This window comes from Haemaphysalis longicornis, unplaced genomic scaffold, assembly GCF_048455015.1.
Source record: "Haemaphysalis longicornis isolate Haplotype H1 unplaced genomic scaffold, Haemaphysalis longicornis Haplotype H1 scaffold_14, whole genome shotgun sequence".
In the NCBI taxonomy this organism is placed as follows: Eukaryota; Metazoa; Arthropoda; class Arachnida; order Ixodida; family Ixodidae; genus Haemaphysalis; species Haemaphysalis longicornis.
The window spans coordinates 33,922,142-33,938,810 of record NW_027526245.1 but is presented as its reverse complement, the minus strand read 5'-3'; the positions used below and the strand labels follow the sequence as shown (position 1 = coordinate 33,938,810).

The following is a 16,669-nucleotide window of genomic DNA, read 5'->3' as shown; positions in this document are numbered from 1 at the left end:
TCCTTTTCACTTGGTTACCTTAGCTGTCTTGGAATCTCCATTTTTCTTTCGTATTTCATCTTTAGCCTTCCAGTTTTCCTAACCACTGCCTGTCCACGCTTTTCAAGTATAGGTACCTAAAAATTTTAGCTGTTCACCTACGTTCATACATTGCCCTCAACCTACCTTCAAAACACATTTTGAACTGTGAGCTCCTCGAACTTCAAGCGACGCCCATCTCATTTCTCCCTGCACTGCTTCGTTAGTTGTTTTACCATGCGTGCCACCTCTCCCCCGTCGCCACACCTCACGCAGCTATTGCTTCTCTCCGCGACGCCTAACCATCCGTCTCTCCTCTTCGCCAAACGGAGTTTTCTGGCGCACCTCTTTTTCTTTCATCTTTTACAGCAAAGCTGTAAATGGCTAGGATCCAGCAGATCGTCTCCGGTCCCAGAGCGATGTAGACAGGAATCGCTAGCGACCGTAGCGCCACGTTGCGGAGCCCACTGAAATCCCCGGAATCGTAAAACTGTGCGCCACACCCCTGGGGCGTGGGAAAAAATCATACAAAATTAAAAAGGTCAAAGGGCCTTCATAGAGCATGCGCCGTGATTACCATACACGCGCTATAATAAATTTCTACCCACGATTCCTGTGTGTTTTGTAGCGTAAGCTACACTGGCCGAGGTTGAGCAGTTTCGCGTGTGCCGCGAAGGGAGGTTCTGCGCAAGCGCGAGGGGCATTGGATTGAGTTGGATTCGATTGGATTGGCTTGGCATGGCTTGGCTTGCATTGGATTGGATTAAAGTGGATTTTGTTGCGTCATAGCCGCGGCAGATGCACTGGCGCCGGCGCGTGCCCAGGTGTGCGCCTCCATTGCGCAGTAGCCAAGTCTGACGCTGCGTCGGAGCCGCTTGATAGCCGTTTCACGTGGCTCGTGAAGAGCCGTGCTGAGCATGCGCGAGGAGCAGTGAGTGGACAGGACTGGACTTTCAGTTAAAAACCAGGAACAATGCTCAATCGCAAATTACAAACAAACGTGTTTTGCTTCGTGCACCCCTTGGACTACGACCCAGTGAAACCTCACGTTGAGGCTCGGCACCGCAGCTTTGCTCGCCATCCCTCTTCACGGGGTGGAAGGGCTCTGCATTTTTTTTAAACTTGTTCTGTCCGGAACAGCGCGAGTAGGACGTCGGTTCTTTTTGTGCGCGCTTTTAGGGCGCACGCGGTGGAGCCGACTTTTTAAGTGCAGAGCACTTTAGGAACTCGCCTTGTTGTCGTAGCTCGCTCGCTGGACCCAAGTAGAGTCCCGCAGCGTTCCGTCGTAGCGGCTGTCGTCGCGGCTTTCCCACCGAGGCCTCGAAAGCCATGCGGTTTATATAGTCATAAGCGTTCGAAACACGTGAACCGGTGGCGCACGTCATCTACCCATTCTTCGGCGCGAAAAAAACTGCCGGTACATTTGAGGCAAAGTACACGTAATTAACCGGCAGCGCCCGCGTTCCTTTAGTTAGGAGCGCTGGTTGAGTTGGTTTTTACGACAGAAAGCGAAAAAAAGCAGCACTGTAACGCCTGCACGCGCGGGAGGAAAAGCAAGCGCAAAAAGAACAGAGCTCCCGCTGGCGCAGTTTCAGGCAAGAGGCGCGCGAGCACTGTGAAGGCGGGAAATTTGAAATGAGTTAGACAAACGTCCCTTAAATTCACCAGGACAGGAGTGAGACAGGGCGGCGAATAGCGTTATGGGTGGTAAGAGTGAGCGGATAACCGCCCAACAGACCGTTATGGCGAATCGCTGCTCTGCCCTTTCGACAGCGTTCACATTGATTAGAACGGCTTTAATTTTTGTTAAAGTCGTGGCCAGAGCTATAGCCCAAACAGCTCTGCTGCTAAGTTTTCTCTTACGGTTCCTCGTCGTCTTCCCAATAAAGACGCTTGCTGGCTCACAGTACCTGACTAACTCATACTATCCAAAAAAAATGCATACCTAAACTGTACCTACACAAACACACTGTACCTAAATAGGGGTGAAACCTCGGCACGTAAAGAGAGACGCCATCCAATTTTGCGAAATATCAGTTGAATAAACTTTCTTCCGCAATAAACAAGGCCAAGGGTATAGATTTCCAGTGTTTGTTCAGTGCCAAGACACACAAGGAGTCATGTCCTTTTAGAGTGATCGTCAGGAAAGGGTTACTTGGGAAAACTGCTATGGAAGTTTCTTCCAGCGCTCTCTGTCCAATCTACCGACAGAAGACTCCTGGTGAGGAATCCCTGAGCGGCCTCAGACTTTTTTGGAAGTACAGACCTCGGCTCCTCTTAAGGGCCTTTCCGTGGACCTCAAAGACATGTTCGATTTCCTACCTCATGCCTTGATACTCGGAGCTGTGAGTGAGGCTATCGGTGTGTATGAATCACAAAGTTCCAAAGTGAATGTGGTATCGAAACGAAGGCCTTCGTAGAACGCCTGGCATTCTACTTGCGGTCACGTTTAGTGATGCACGACAACGAGCTCTACCTGAAGCGGGGAGGGGTGTTCAAAGGTTCCTCTATAGCACCTGTGCTCAGTGACCTTCTACTTGCTCCCTACGACCGCCGATTTCAGTTCGTTAGTCCTGACCTGACAGTAGTGAAGACATTTCGTTACGTACGCGACTTCCTGGTGATCTTCAAGGTATGTGAAGATTCACAAACCCAGAATGCAGGATTCCGGAGACCTCGGCGGTTCCAACGACGTTCCCCGTACCAACGAGAGACCAAGAGATAACAAGTCAAGATTCTTGGCCCTTCAATCTCGAAGGTTATCTCGAAGGCTATCGCGAAGGTTGTGAAACGAGGTATACCACTCGCTGCCATGCAGAAAGCGGTGTCCAGGTCCTGTCGCCACACGATTACTTTGAGCCTAGACTTCCAAGTCCGCAGGCTCAGGTGGGCAGGGCACCCGGTTTCATTGCTGCGCAGCTCCGCGGAGTCGTTGCTGAGTCCGGACAAGGCAACAAGGTCGGAGGAGGACGGCAGGGCCGCCTCAACATCATCCCCTACGTGCACGGCGTTTTGCACGTCCTCAAGAAGATCGGAGACAAGGCAGGTGTGAGGATGGTTTTTTTTTCCGCGCCAAACATGTTGACCACTCTGCCTGCCATGGTCAACAATGAAAAGGGACCCAAAACCGGTCGCGGGCAGAACCAGGCCAACAAATACGTGAAACGTGTGGATTGTGATCCCAGGAAATCTACGAGTCATCACTCATTGGCATTAAGCGTGATGTTTGCGTGACTTCGCCTTCGGTGGCGCCAGATAGCCTACCTTGGCCCATAAAAAGAACAAATGGCTGTTTTGAATATTAACTGTGCCCTTTTCACGTAGTTTATACTTTTATTTTTGCTTTCCTGCTCGCACTGTCAGACTACGCATGTGCGGTCTATATGTAGTCACTTCTAATAACATTTTCCTTAGTTTTTCGTCAGCGTTTCTCGTCTGTCTACTGAATCCACGTTTTTTGCGTTGTCTCTTCTAGCAATGGGTACACGAGAAGCCCAAAGTCAAGCCTTAGTACTGAAAATAAGCTTAGCAACTTACCACTTGTATTCCGAGCTCAGTCCGGATGATATACCACTTAACGCTCTCGCTGCTTCTCTCCCCTCAACCCCCGCTTACGGTTAATAGAATAACAGGAAGTTTGCCCAACTCGACTCTATTTTACCCCGTTGACAATCCTCACACGCCATCTGTTTGGGTCTAGTGATTCTATTATTCTTATAACAGCACAAGGAGACATCTTCTGCTTCAGGTTTGCTTTTATCATGCTCTTCGCGCACGCTGTTTTCAATGCGCTCGGATTTCCTCGCTCAAAAACCACACTCACGCCTGTTATCAATTAAAGAAACGCTCCTATGATCAGGTTTCTGCTATACCTGACGCTGCCGTAGTCAGGTATATACGTATGTTTTGTCTGAATTGCGCGTAATGTTCTATATTTGTTGAACAGTGTTTGCATCTATGATAGATCCCACCAGTTTCCGCAACTTCGATACATCTTGCCTATACGCACTTGTTTACACATTCCTTCAACCTTTGACCAGTCGGCTGAATCGAGTGACAAACAGAGCGTTTCCCATTTGTAGTGTGTATCTGTTACCCTATGCATAGTTCCATCGAGGCATGTTATGCATCTGCTTCGACGGACAAATCAACCTCTTTACAGAGCCACCAAAAGTTTCGCGTTTAGGAGCACCCCAACAGTTAGGCGTAGGTGCCAAACTTTAAGGCAGGCGAAAAGTGCTGAGTAAGCAGGCACCTTTTTTCTTTCTTGTGCCCAGGTGGCGGCCTTCATGGGACCCGACGAGGTCCTAACGCGCATGCGCAACTCGTACGACGACGGGATGGGGGACGTGCCTATCATGGTGTATGACATCGAGCTAGACGACTTTAGTGGACAATGTAACCCACATGTGACTTCGCCGCTTATTCAGGCACTAGCCATCGGCACCTACAACACACGATGACGCCGGAGCCACCAGAAGTCCGCCTTCGCGCGGCTGTCTGCCCCTTCAACAGATCTGTGCACGACCTCGCTGACTTGAATGTGTTGCCGCCATGAACTGCTTACAATTACGACATTATTATTACCATTTACTTAACTCTACGGTTAATTAGTCTGCCCAATTGACCTTTATCAAATAGGAAGTGTTATTCAGCACTGATAATTTTGCTCCATTTAGGCACCTCACATTGGTAACAATTTCTGAAAAAACATCTGGTAATGAACTTGAGATTGCTACTTGCCCCCTAGTAGATAGAAAAGAGGATTGATTTGTGTGAACATCCATGTTAACGTCCATGTGCTAACCTTGTAGACTTGAAATGGAAAATAAATAGTTTATTGGTTCCTCCGCATGTTAATTTAAAATTGCGCATTCGTTATCATCAGATTCCTAATCGACGTGAATGTGTTTACTGTAATAAGAACTACACTTAGTCAATTCCTGGTTATCCGACCCGCATGCAGGCGGGCTGCTCCGTCAGTTTAAGGCCGCTTATAACGGCAGTTAAGGCGGCCTCGAGCGCAAGCGGCCCGCAAAACACGCGGCCCAACCAACATGCGGCCCGGCGTTTAAGCGGGCCTCTTGAGGGCCGCCTAACCAGAGGGCCACCTAAACACCGGGCCGTCTGCTCGGCACGCCGCTGGCCGTTACTTTTCTACGCGGCCCATTATGCTAATCTATTCCCGCTTACGAAGCGGCCCCCAAATGATACGGCCCCTCAAATAAGCGGCCTTTTGCTTTTCACAAAAAAAGCCACTCGGCCAGAATTGATTTTATCCGTTCTTTTTCTTGCTCGCGTTGCCAGGCCAACGCTAGCACCCCGTGACGAATGCCTTATCACATGTTACATCACACGAAACACACAAAGAACACATAAGCACATGCACGGAGAACAGAGAATCGAACCTGGGTCTACTACAACACATCAAGAGGCATACATCATAACCACTGCGCCACGACCCACAGGCTGCTGCGGAGTGCAAAGATGGGCTTGTAAGTATTCTGCATTCTCTTCCGCCTCAAGCAGAAGTCTTAAATAATGCATTCGGCGGCGAGTGGCTTTCTTTAGACCACTGTTCTTGAATCGCTCTACCAAAGAGGCATAATACTACGATTTGCGGGAATCAAAGTACGTTGGTTTGAGCGAAAACCTTTTATCATGCTGTGTGCCCGTTCCAACAGTATGATGCGCCGTGCGGGGATTTGTTCCAGCCATGCAAACGGAGTTAATTAAGTTGTTCTGCCTTGTTACCAAAAGTATTCTTGGGCATTGGCGAGAAGTGCCTCCTACGACAATGCCTGCAAATAACTAGCACGTAAGGCGCACTGTCGTGCTGAAAATAAGAGCTGCCTCGTCACGAGTGGTAAGTATACCAAGCATGAAATGGTGTACTAAATTTTTTCTGCTCGTCGTAGCTCTTCTGGTGGTGCGGTTACATGCCTTGAAATTTATTTTTATAATAGGGCTGGTAGTAAATTACGCATCTGGTAATGTAATGAACCAATATTAAATCACTCACTCTATATAACATTGTGTCGCGACGCCTGCAGAATTGCTGCGTTGACGCCGTTCCAACGCCCATGTAAACAGCAGTCGGACGGCCCTCTAGATACTGCGTTCTTTTTTTGATGGATCGCGAGCACACAAAGAATATCTTAGGGTTTTCTCCCGCAGACCGCATAAACGCTCGGCCGTGAAACTTGCAACGCCCTGCATTTCCAGAAAAATGCAGGTTTCGCGGAAGTACCACGCTTAATCGTTATTATATCGTAAATGAAGATAATTGGTCAAACGAAATTTTGAGAAACTAAAAATTAAGAAATATGTAAACAACTTACGGAAAACGGCGAACCGTATAACGCCCTGCATTTCCAGAAAAATGCAGGTTTTGCGGAAGTTCTACTTGTAATCGTTACCGCAGCGTAGATGGGGATAATTGGTCGAACGGAATTTTGAAAAACTATACAAGAAAAACATAAAAAGTACAAAAAATGGTGAGCAGTGTAACGCCCTTCATTTACAAAAAATGCAGATTTGGCGAAAGTAACACCTCTGACCGTTATAATAGGGTAGATGGAGATAATTTGAACAGACAGGAATTAGAAAAACCAAAAGAAATTGGCCTAAAAGACTCACACTCAAGAGAAGCGGCATGAGAATGCTGCGCATTAATAGACAATTCTCTGAATTTCTGCAATTTTTGTAAGTGGCCTCGTTTCATTCGCGCTTATTGTACGTCGAAGCGCAAGGTCGCGATTCAGCATTTTCTACATTTTCATGGCCGTTCACCAAAATCCTAGCACTTGGGGATGAACGCACCCTTGTGCATCGGAAGTTTAGACCGTATAAAACTATGCCACCAATAAATGGGTTGCAATGGGTGCAAATTCACTAACACATCTGTAATTTGTACACTTCTGGAACATCTTCATGACCTCAGTTTTTATGAAACGAGGTTTTCCCTTTATAATCTCAGAGTGTTTTTCCACCTGGAGGGGGGGAAACAACATCTTTACTCGCCGGCTAAAAGGTCACGGTGGCTCTCACTCCCTCGCTAGGAGGGGGGTGCCGGCCGCGACTGCTGGCGTGTGATCGCCGCCAGCGCAAACTGCGCGGCGGCTTTCTGTGTGTCCTTGTCCGTCTCTCGCACCGCACGCGCGAGATGGGGCGGTAGTATATTCGTTCCCGCTTCCGCGTCGTTGCAATCCCACATCATGTGGGTCATGGTCGCCCTCGCGGCCCCGCACACCGCACACTGGTCCGTGATGTATCGTTCGGGCGTGACATGCACGGCCCACACCGGGGTCCACGTCGCTCCCACTTGGAGTTGTCGGAGGAGCGCCGCCTCCTGCCGGGTGAGGTCCGGGTGCGGCGCAGGGTAGCGTTTACGTTGCTCCCTGTGCCATTCCAGCACCCCTCCATACGTTGTAATCGGGGCGGGCTCCTGTTCTTCCACCCCCTCGTCTTCTGCGTTGTCGTTGTCGTCTCTGGCGTCGTTGTTTTCTTTGGCCACACGAGGTGACGCGGCGCGCCGGCCGACGGGGCGTCCGGTTAGCGCCCTCGCCGCCCTGTCCGCGTCCTCGTTGCGGTTGCGAACGGGTCCCACGCTGCCCATGTGGGCCGGGAACCATCGCAAGGTTATCGGCATCCGCGAGTCCAGGGCTCCGCACACCCTCACTGCGTTCACACACACTTGGTTCCTTGCGAAATTGGCGATTGCCTCCCTCGAGTCACTTAGCACCGTCGTGCATCCTCTGGCGGTTGCCGCCAGCGCTATGGCCGTTTCCTCCGCCTCCGTGGCCGTCTCGACACGCACGCTGCACGCCGCGACGACTCTGCCGGTGGTTGCTTGCACGACCGCCGCCGTGTAGGCATGTCGGCGGTTGTCGGGGTATCGGGCCACGTCGACGTACATGGCGCCGGCGTCGTCATCGTACGTCTCTGCCAGGGTGCGAGCCCTGGCCAGGCGACGCTCATGGTTCTCTGTTGGATCCATGTGCCGTGGGATCGGTGCGACGCGGATGCTGTCGCGGGCCTCGCGCGCCAGCGGCAGCCGCCTCTTGCTCTCCCGCAGCCTCGTTTCGTGTCCTACCGCGACAAGGATGGCCCTGCCCGTGCGCGTCGTTTCCAGTCTGGCTATCTGCGCCGTTGCTTGCGCCTCTATGATCTCGCTCAGCGTGTTGTGCAAGCCTAAGTCGAGCATGTTCTGTGTATTTGTGTGGGTGTATAAGCCCAGCGCAGCTTTGTATGCCCGGCGTATGAGAGCGTCGAGCTTATTGCGTTCGGCCGTGGTCCAGTTGTGAAAGGCGGCCACGTACGCCAGGTGGCTTATGACGAACGACTGGACCAGCCTCAGCGTGCTGCGTTCCTTCATGCCGGCGTGCCTGTTGGCAATCTTCTTGACGAGGCCGAGTGCTCGGCTTGCTTTGATTTGCAGTAGCTTGACGGTGTGAGCGTTGCGTCGGTGTTCGTGGATGTGTAGTCCGAGGACTCTGATGGTCTCTACCTCGGGTATGGCCGACCCGTTGCCCGTGCGCACTTGGATGTTTGCCGCCTTCCCGTTCTTGGAGCTTCGCGGGGCCTTCAGGATTAGTAGTTCCGACTTGGCGGGGGAGCATTGCAGCCCCGTTCCCTCGAGCTGGTCTTCGACCGCTTTCACCGCGCACTGGAGCGAGTCTTCGATCTCTCCGTCGCTGCCGCCCGGCACCCAGATGGTGATGTCGTCGGCGTAGATTGTGTGGTTGACGTTGGGGGCGCTGCCGAGGCGTTCCGCAACTCCGATCATCACCAGGTTGAACAGCGTCGGAGAGATCACCGCTCCTTGCGGCGTGCCCACGCTGCCCAACGTTTTCGTTGGTAGTTCTAAGTCTCCGGCCACGATGGTCGTTGTGCGTGCCGTGAGAAAGTCTCTAATGTAGGCAAACGTCCTCCTTCCCATGTTGAGGCGGGACACCTGCCGTAGTATGGCGTCGTGGCGAACGTTGTCGAAGGCGCCTTTTAGGTCCAGGCCCAGGACGGCGGCGTTGTCGACGGATCTCTTATTATCAATAATATCGTGCTTGAGAAGCAGCATGGCGTCTTGCGTGCTGAGGCCCGCACGGAAGCCGAGCATCGTGTTGGGATAGTGCTCGCCGTCCTCGAGATACCTTTGCCATCGGTTAAGTAGTACATGCTCCAGCACCTTGCCCACACACGACGTGAGCGAGATGGGACGCAGGTTCTCGATGTCTGGCGGCTTGCCCGGCTTGGGTATTAGGACCGTGCGAGCCTCCTTCCACTTGGGGGGTAGGGTGCCGCTCCGCCAGCACGCGTTGTAGAACGTCGTGAGCGCGGTGATGGCCTCGTCGCTCAGGTTTCGTAGTTCCTTGTTGGACACGCCGTCCGGGCCGGCCGCCGACTTGCCGTTGAGCTTTTGCAGGACCGCACGCACCTCCCACTCTTCGATGTCGGCGTCGAGCGCCTCGTTGGGCTCGCCCTCGTAGTCCGGTAGCGGAGTCGGCGGCGTGGCCGGCAGGTACTTAGCGTCCAGTCTGCGCCGCACCTCGTCGTCCCCTAGCTCCCTGCGAGCCTTGAGGAGGGTGCGGGCCAGGACGTGCTGCTGCTCCCCTTTGGTCTTACTCTCGTCGAGGAGGTGGCGCAGCAGCTTCCAAGTCCTACTCTTGTGTAACTGTCCGTCGGCCTCTTGGCATACGGCGTGCCAACGTTGGCGGTTGAGCGCTGCGCAGTGCTTTTCGATTTCCTTGTTAAGGAGCGCCACGCGCTTGCGAAGCGTTCGGTTGCGCTTCTGAGTTCGCCATCGGTGTTTCAACGAGTCGCGCGCCTCGATGAGGTGCGCGAGCCGGCTGTCTACCTCGTTGACTTCGTCCTCGGCTTCGAGCTCGGTGGTGGCCCTCTTTGCTTCCCGGCGGATCGCCTCCGTCCACCTCTCTATGTCGTCTATGACGCTGGGTACGTTCGCGAGGTTGGTCCGGAATGCGTTCCAGTCTGTGTGCTTGTGTGTGCGTTTGGGGCTCGCCCTGCCTTTTAACGGAACGGTTAGCTCGAGGAGACAGTGGTCGCTGCCGAGCGTCTCGGTGGTGTTTCTCCACTTCACCTTCGCGTTGTTACTGAAGGCGAGGTCCGGGTTGGTGTCCCGGTGCACCGACGTCGGGGCGTGTCTGGTCGGGATGGAAACGTCGTTGACGAGGTGGTAGCCGGCCGCTTGCGTTTCCGTCAGCAGACTCTTTCCTTTTGCCGTGTCGTGGCCGTAGCCCCATTCCGTGTGCGGCGCGTTAAAGTCGCCGCAGAGCAGCGTCGTGTGGTCTTCGGCAAGCCGCTTGACCTTCCCCACGATTGTTCCATATCGTTGTTGCGCGTACCGGGGTTTCGCGTATGCGTTGGTGACGTAGACGTGCTCCTTCTTGCTGCCGCGGCCTACCACCAGCTCCACGGTTAGGTGCTCGACGTTCGCGGTGTGCGCGAGCGTATGCTCCAGGCTTGTTATGCCTTTCTTGACGAACGTGCAGACCCCGCCGCTCACTCGGGCTCCGCGTTCCGGGCCCTTGGGGTGTGCTAGGGCGTAGGTGCGGTACCCCGGCAGTGTCGGGGCGTGTTCGCTGTGAGTCTCTTGCAGCAAGATCACGTCCGGTCGGCGTTCCGCTTGCGTTACGTATTGCGCGAGCGTCGCCTTCCTCCCTCGCAGGCCGTTGATGTTCCACTGCCATACGAGGAGGTCGTGTTGTTTCGGTTGCGTCGTCGTCGTCGTCATTACGGGGACGGTCTGGGTGACGGTGTTGTTGAGCGCGATCGTGACGTGAGCTTCTTGCACAGGGCCGCTAACATGTTCTCTATCTTGTCGGACCGGGCTTTGAAGCTCGACAGCATCTCCGCCTGGGCCGCTTCCACTGCCGATAGCCGGGTGTTGAGCGTATCAAACTGTCTATTGGTGGCGTCTTGGTAGCTTTGGAGCTCTTCCCTCGTTACATACTGTTGCCGCGCGTCGTCTCGCGCCTTCGACTTGAGCGCGCGCCTCCTCTTGACGGGCTCGTTCTCGGCTTCCATGTCGTCGTGCATTTCCTCGACGTTTGCGCCTTCGTTTGCGGAAGGGTCGTCGTCTTGTGCGTCCTCGACCGGTTCGAGTGGTATCCTCACGCGCGAGCGGGCGGCCGTCGGTGGCGTCGTCCTCCCCGGAGAGGATGTCGGGGTGCTCGTCTCCGGCGACGATGACGGTTGCCATTTCTCGAACACTTTCTCGAGCTTGCGGCACAGCTCCGCGATGGTATCCTCTTGGCGTTCCATTTGGGCCCTTAGTAATGCGTTTTCACGCCTTACACTTTGTATCTCTCTTTCGAGCGCGGAATCGCGTCCGAGGCCGTTGTTGCCATCGCGGGTCGGCTTGCCCATTGTTCCCGCTCCCGATGTCATCGCCGCCCACGTCACTTCGGTTGGCGGGTGCAGTTGCACTCTCCTATTTTCCATTGTTCCGCTCGCTCGCGTTGACGCGGACATTGGCGTAGCTGCTGACGTCGTTGCCTTAAAGTTGCCGCCCCTCTGGCCCCGCGGTGTCACGAAGGGGGCGTTCCCGCTTTGCAGCTCTGGAAAGTTCTCCGCCGTTTTGCGCGGGGGGGCTTGCTTTTGTTGCTTTACTGCTTCTTTCTGTCGTTGCGCGCGCTCCCCGCGACGCTGCGCCACCACGTGGGGAAGCTTGAAACGGTTCGTGCAGCCCGTGGCGCCCGTTGCGTGAGCCCCGTCGCAGAGTTTGCAATGGGGTCTGCACGTGGCCTCGTGGTTCGGCTCTGGCTCGCGCTTCCCACACGCCAGGCATACCCTGGTCTTCGGGTTGGGGCATACGTCCGCGCGGTGTCCTAGCTTGCCGCAGCAACGGCAGAACTCGTGGTGTTGGCGATATAGGCTACATTTGACTATCATAGCGCCGTACTTGACGGAGTTGGGCACCTTGCTGCCATCGAAGGCCACTATCACTGTGGAGGTGTTACCTATCCTGTGCGCCTCGAGCGCTAGTGGGTTGGCCGCATTGACAATGTTGGCTTGTAAGTCCTGATACGATTCGGACGTATCTATCCCTCTGATAATGCCCTTTACAGTGCCGTCGGGGGCCGATACGTACGCGAACGTTTCGTACTCGGCGTTGCCTATCTGGAGTTGCTTTATCTGTACGTACCTCTTAGCTCTGTCGTCGCTGGGTGTACTGACTATAATGACGTTCTGTGTGGCGTTTGTGCAAATGGTGTCCTGACTCGACTCTTGCATGGTGGTCCCCGCGGCCTTAAAGATGGCCAACATTAGGCGCTTGGCCTCCGTGCGAGCTACGTTGAGTCCGCCTCTCGGGCGGAGGATAATTTTGGTTTCGCCGCGCGGTAGCTGCACGGGTAGGCGCGCTGCCTTGCTCAGTCGCGTGGTAACTTTCCTAGCGAAGCTAGAACTACTCTGATGCTGCTTTGAGGCTGCGGGAGAGGCAGAAGCCGGCTCACCCACTTTCGGTGCGGTGCGTCGGCGTAGTCTCCTTCCCGCGACGATCCAGCCCTCGTCTCCGTCGTCGTCAACGCCCTCCTCGGTGTGGCGCGGTGGCAAACTTTCGTTGGGGGCCGACATTTCGGCGTCGTAGATTTCCTCGTCGTCGTGGTCTCCTTGCGAAAAATCAGTTCGGGAGGAGTCACGAGCACTGTGGTCGTAGGGGGCTGGCGCCGGTGATCGAGGGACGGTCACATTCTGGGTCGGTGGCGGCGAAGCCGTGGTCAATGGGGGCAGCGTGGTGATGACTGGTGTTGTAGACGCAGAAGGCTGAAGCGACGCCGGCTGCAAGTCCAGCACAGGGGGCCGCAGTAGCGCCGGCGGTGCCGACATGATAGCTGCGAGGCCTAAGGCAGCAGTGGCGGTGATGGGGCTAAACAGCTCCGCGGATCAATGAAACTGGGGAAATCGGGTATTAAAATGAAGCGGGGCGCTTAGCAAGCAGCGGGGTATCACTAAAAGAAGGTGGGTGGTAGCGAACACGGTTTAAAAGCCGTTGAAGAAGGAGCCGATCCGTAACCATACAGGCAGGCTCTTCTTCGTCGTCGTCCTCCCTCGTCGTCGTCCACCTGATTCATGAGGCGTCAATGGACATACCACGAAATAAAAAAAAACTCTCTATATTTATATTGCCATGTTGCAAGCAAAGCTGGAAAGAAGTATCTGTATACCTTAAACCTATCCGGATCTTGAAGTGATAGTCTACTCATACAAGCTTTGGACACGAACAGCGCACTGAGTTGGGTGTGTAAATATTAGGTATTTTGTCATTCTCGAATTCATGAGCATGCACAAGTGTGAGATGAAAATTACATATGACACGATGTCGAAGGAACGATGTTTTCTTTTTATTTTGATATCCAAAATACAAATATGAACACGAAACACTTATGCTTAAATAACGAATAAAAAATATTAGCAGATTGCCCTTACGGAATACACCAATAAAAAAACATTTTTGTGGAAGAGCAAATAAGGACCTGTCAAGATAAAATTATTGTTTGCATTCATGGAATTTTCAGCAGCTTGCTGCTTACAAAACAGGCAGGAAACTCGTCGTTTTGGCAGGCTGTCTGACTGTTTAACGGCCAACGTTGGGCCTAAAGCCGACAGGTAACTCATGTCTTTAATGTAATACATTACCAAACAAAGAAAAAGTACTTTCTCCGAGCTTCAATTATGGTCCAGGTGCACCACTTCCGATGATGTTGATGGCCTTTGTAGAATCGCCCCAAACAAACCTTTGCCCGGGAGCTGCTGCTTCTGGAATTTCGTCGCACTGGAATGGAAACAGCGTTGTAAACATTTCAAAGAAGTTGAGGCGCGGGTAGCAATCTGTTGTGTAGGCACTGCGTGAAGAAAAGAAACGGCAGGTGAAAAAGTGACCAGATACAAAATGGTGGCGTTATTTATCCGCGGTATAACAGTATAGCCTGAAGGGGCGCAGCAGAAGTATCACCGCCTTCTTAGCACATATGTGAAAATATCATAAATCGGGCAAGTGCATTGTCATGATTAAGGGGGCAATCCCCCCGTGGGAATAAAGATGGCGTGTCATACCGGAGCCAAAGGCCGACGAAGATGAAGACGAAGAAAGAGAATGCAAATTTCCCGCGAAGAGGGCGGACGAATGACGAGGTGACGCGATGGAGGCACGTGAAGAAATAACCAATGTGGTGGTGACCCGTGCGGCGTACACGGGCACAGCGAATGCAAGAGTGCCGCGACGGCCGGACAAAGGATGTTTATTCCCGGGGCACAGGCCGGGAGAGAGAGATCAGAACGCCACAGCAGGAAGGTCAGGTGGCACGAGTCCGAGGAACCAGCCGGGGGTACGAGGCCACGCCATCGACCAGAGCCACGTCAGCCTGGGCCGGAGTGGACCGACGTGGCATCGGCTCCCACTTCCGCGTCGTACCACCAACCTGCGCTTTGGTGGCCCCAGCGGCGACGGTCGGGCGCCTGCGTACAGCGAGCACGCAACGTCAACTAACACCTTGGCGGTCCCCACGCGGCGACGTTCCCGGAGCTTCCCGGTGCTACCTGCTACCACGGCGACGGCCCCGAGGCCAGGGGTTGCCTCCTTCTACGAGGGCTACCACGAGGGGTAGCTGAAAAGGGGTCCACCATGTGACTACCGCGCACAACTACATCGGTACCGCCACCACCGGCACCGCGGCAGCGGACAACTACGACTACCAGCGTGTCACGGCCACGCTACGGGTACGACACGTCAGCGCCGGAGGCAGCGGTAGGCCCGTCCGCTAGGTACTTAGTATTATATGAATATTGTTGCTAGGATTATTCATATGGATGTTGTATGGAGTGGAACTAGGACGGGTTGATTTATTAGGGACTTCATTGTAGTGACTTTTAGTTTGGTTTGTTGGCTTTTCTGAGTTTTTTGTTAGGGATTATTATTTAGGAATTTCTTTGGTTGAGTTCTTTGTTTGCTTTGTTGTTTATTTTCCTTAGAGGTTGTAGTTGTGTATAATAAATGTGTGTTGTGGTAAAGGTGCCAACGATTCTCCCGTGTCCATTCTTCTGATCTGGTCGAGACGTGGCACAAAACGTGACAAACGTTTGGCGAGCCTGCCAGGATTGATTTATCCTCACCCAGGGTATTTCCATCATGCCCAGTCACGTGTCTAACCAGCTTGGAGAATGGATTTGGAAAGGTTGTTGACGCTAGTTCAATCGCGAGGTTTGAACAAAAAGCAATTTTTTGAATTGTTAGATGAAGAGAGCCCTGAAGTGCATGAGAAATTGGATGCAGAGATAGAACTGTGAAAGAAGGTAAAACTAAAAGAATCAAGGCGGCAGTTCGGGGAAAATAGTTTCTACAAACAAAGAGGGAGCGTTGAACCCGCTGCACGTGAAAGTCAGGTCATGCGCCTAGCGCACAGCTTTGATGCTAAAAGCAAAATAATAGAAAAAGAAAAGGGGCTCTCGCGACAGAGCGCCCAGGAGAACAGAAGCCAAGAGAACGGAGAGCATGCCGCACGTGATATCGAAGGCACGCGGACCGTCGACTGCGACGAGGCACGTGAGAAGGAAAGCACGCAGATCTGAGACGGCGAAGGAGCACGTGCGCTTGATAGAACGCAGGTCGCAGATCACAATGAAGTCTCGAGTAAACATGAACACAAAGAAAACGATTGGTTCTTCAGACAACCTGCTAAGAAAGGCGCGTTCGAAGCGGGAGACAGTGAACAGGCTGGGCGTGGCTCAACCGCAGGCCGGGCGCGTAGAGATGAACGCACTGAGAACACGCTAGGCGAAGACAGCTTGCTGCTTCGTAGTAGCTCTAATGGCTCAGTTGATCTCAATGTTCCCGAACGTTAATGATTGACGCTGAGGTGCCCACCACTCCGTGCACCGGAAGAAATAGCATTCCTCCAGAAGGTTTTACTACGGGTTCATTAGAGAAGCCTATATGTACGGAGAGTAGCCTTATCTCTGAAATAACCAGGGAAAAGTCTTCAGAAATGGCGGCGGAACGCTCCGTGCCTGAGCTTGTTAGTGAGGTGAAGAGTATTCAACCAAGTGCAGAGCCACCAGACAAGCTGGGACCGTACACTGAAAAACTCACGGTTATCGATCAAAAGCCACGTCGAAAGAAATCTGGTAGTTATGGCATGCAGATGTTAATGGTCCCAGTCAAGAAGCCTTGGCGAGAGTACACTAAGGAACCTCCGTAGCACGGGCGCGAACAAAAACGTGCATGTTTTCTAAATCGGGAGAGGCGGAAAACTGCAAGAGTGAGGCTTGGGCAGGTTAGTGAGCACAGCCGCAAGCACGAAGAGAGGCTAACTGGAAAGCGTCAGCCAGGTCGCAGAAAAGTAACCTTCGAAAAGGGACAAGAATCTAAGCGGGAAAAGAGCTCCATAAAGATTCAGAGTAAACATGGCAAGAAAGGTAGCTCACGGCACAGAAAACGTGACCCGATAAGTGCCTTCCAAGCTAGAGGCCGTCAGAGAGATGCACACTACTGCACCGTAGGGGGTGAAATGGTAAAGCGTTGGCTTCTAGCGCGACCACCGATCACACGATCAATATGAAGAAGGTTCATTTTGATAAGCGAGTAGATTGTGTAGGGAAAGGTGCTGAGTGGTTGAGGCGGAAGAAGGTTAAGATG

At 53.1% G+C, this 16,669-nt stretch overlaps 1 protein-coding gene across 1 annotated transcript in view; it reads left to right on the top strand.

The window, feature by feature from the left end:
* The window catches only part of LOC144164837 (uncharacterized), a 103,727-nt gene extending 98,893 nt beyond the window's left edge, over positions 1–4,834 (top strand). The window contains exon 7 of the mRNA XM_077695095.1: positions 4,296–4,834. Within this exon, the coding sequence (XP_077551221.1) occupies positions 4,296–4,481 (186 nt within the window). The 3' untranslated portion in view covers positions 4,482–4,834. The remainder of the gene's footprint in view (positions 1–4,295) is intronic.
* Positions 4,835–16,669: the final 11,835 nt, after the last annotated feature.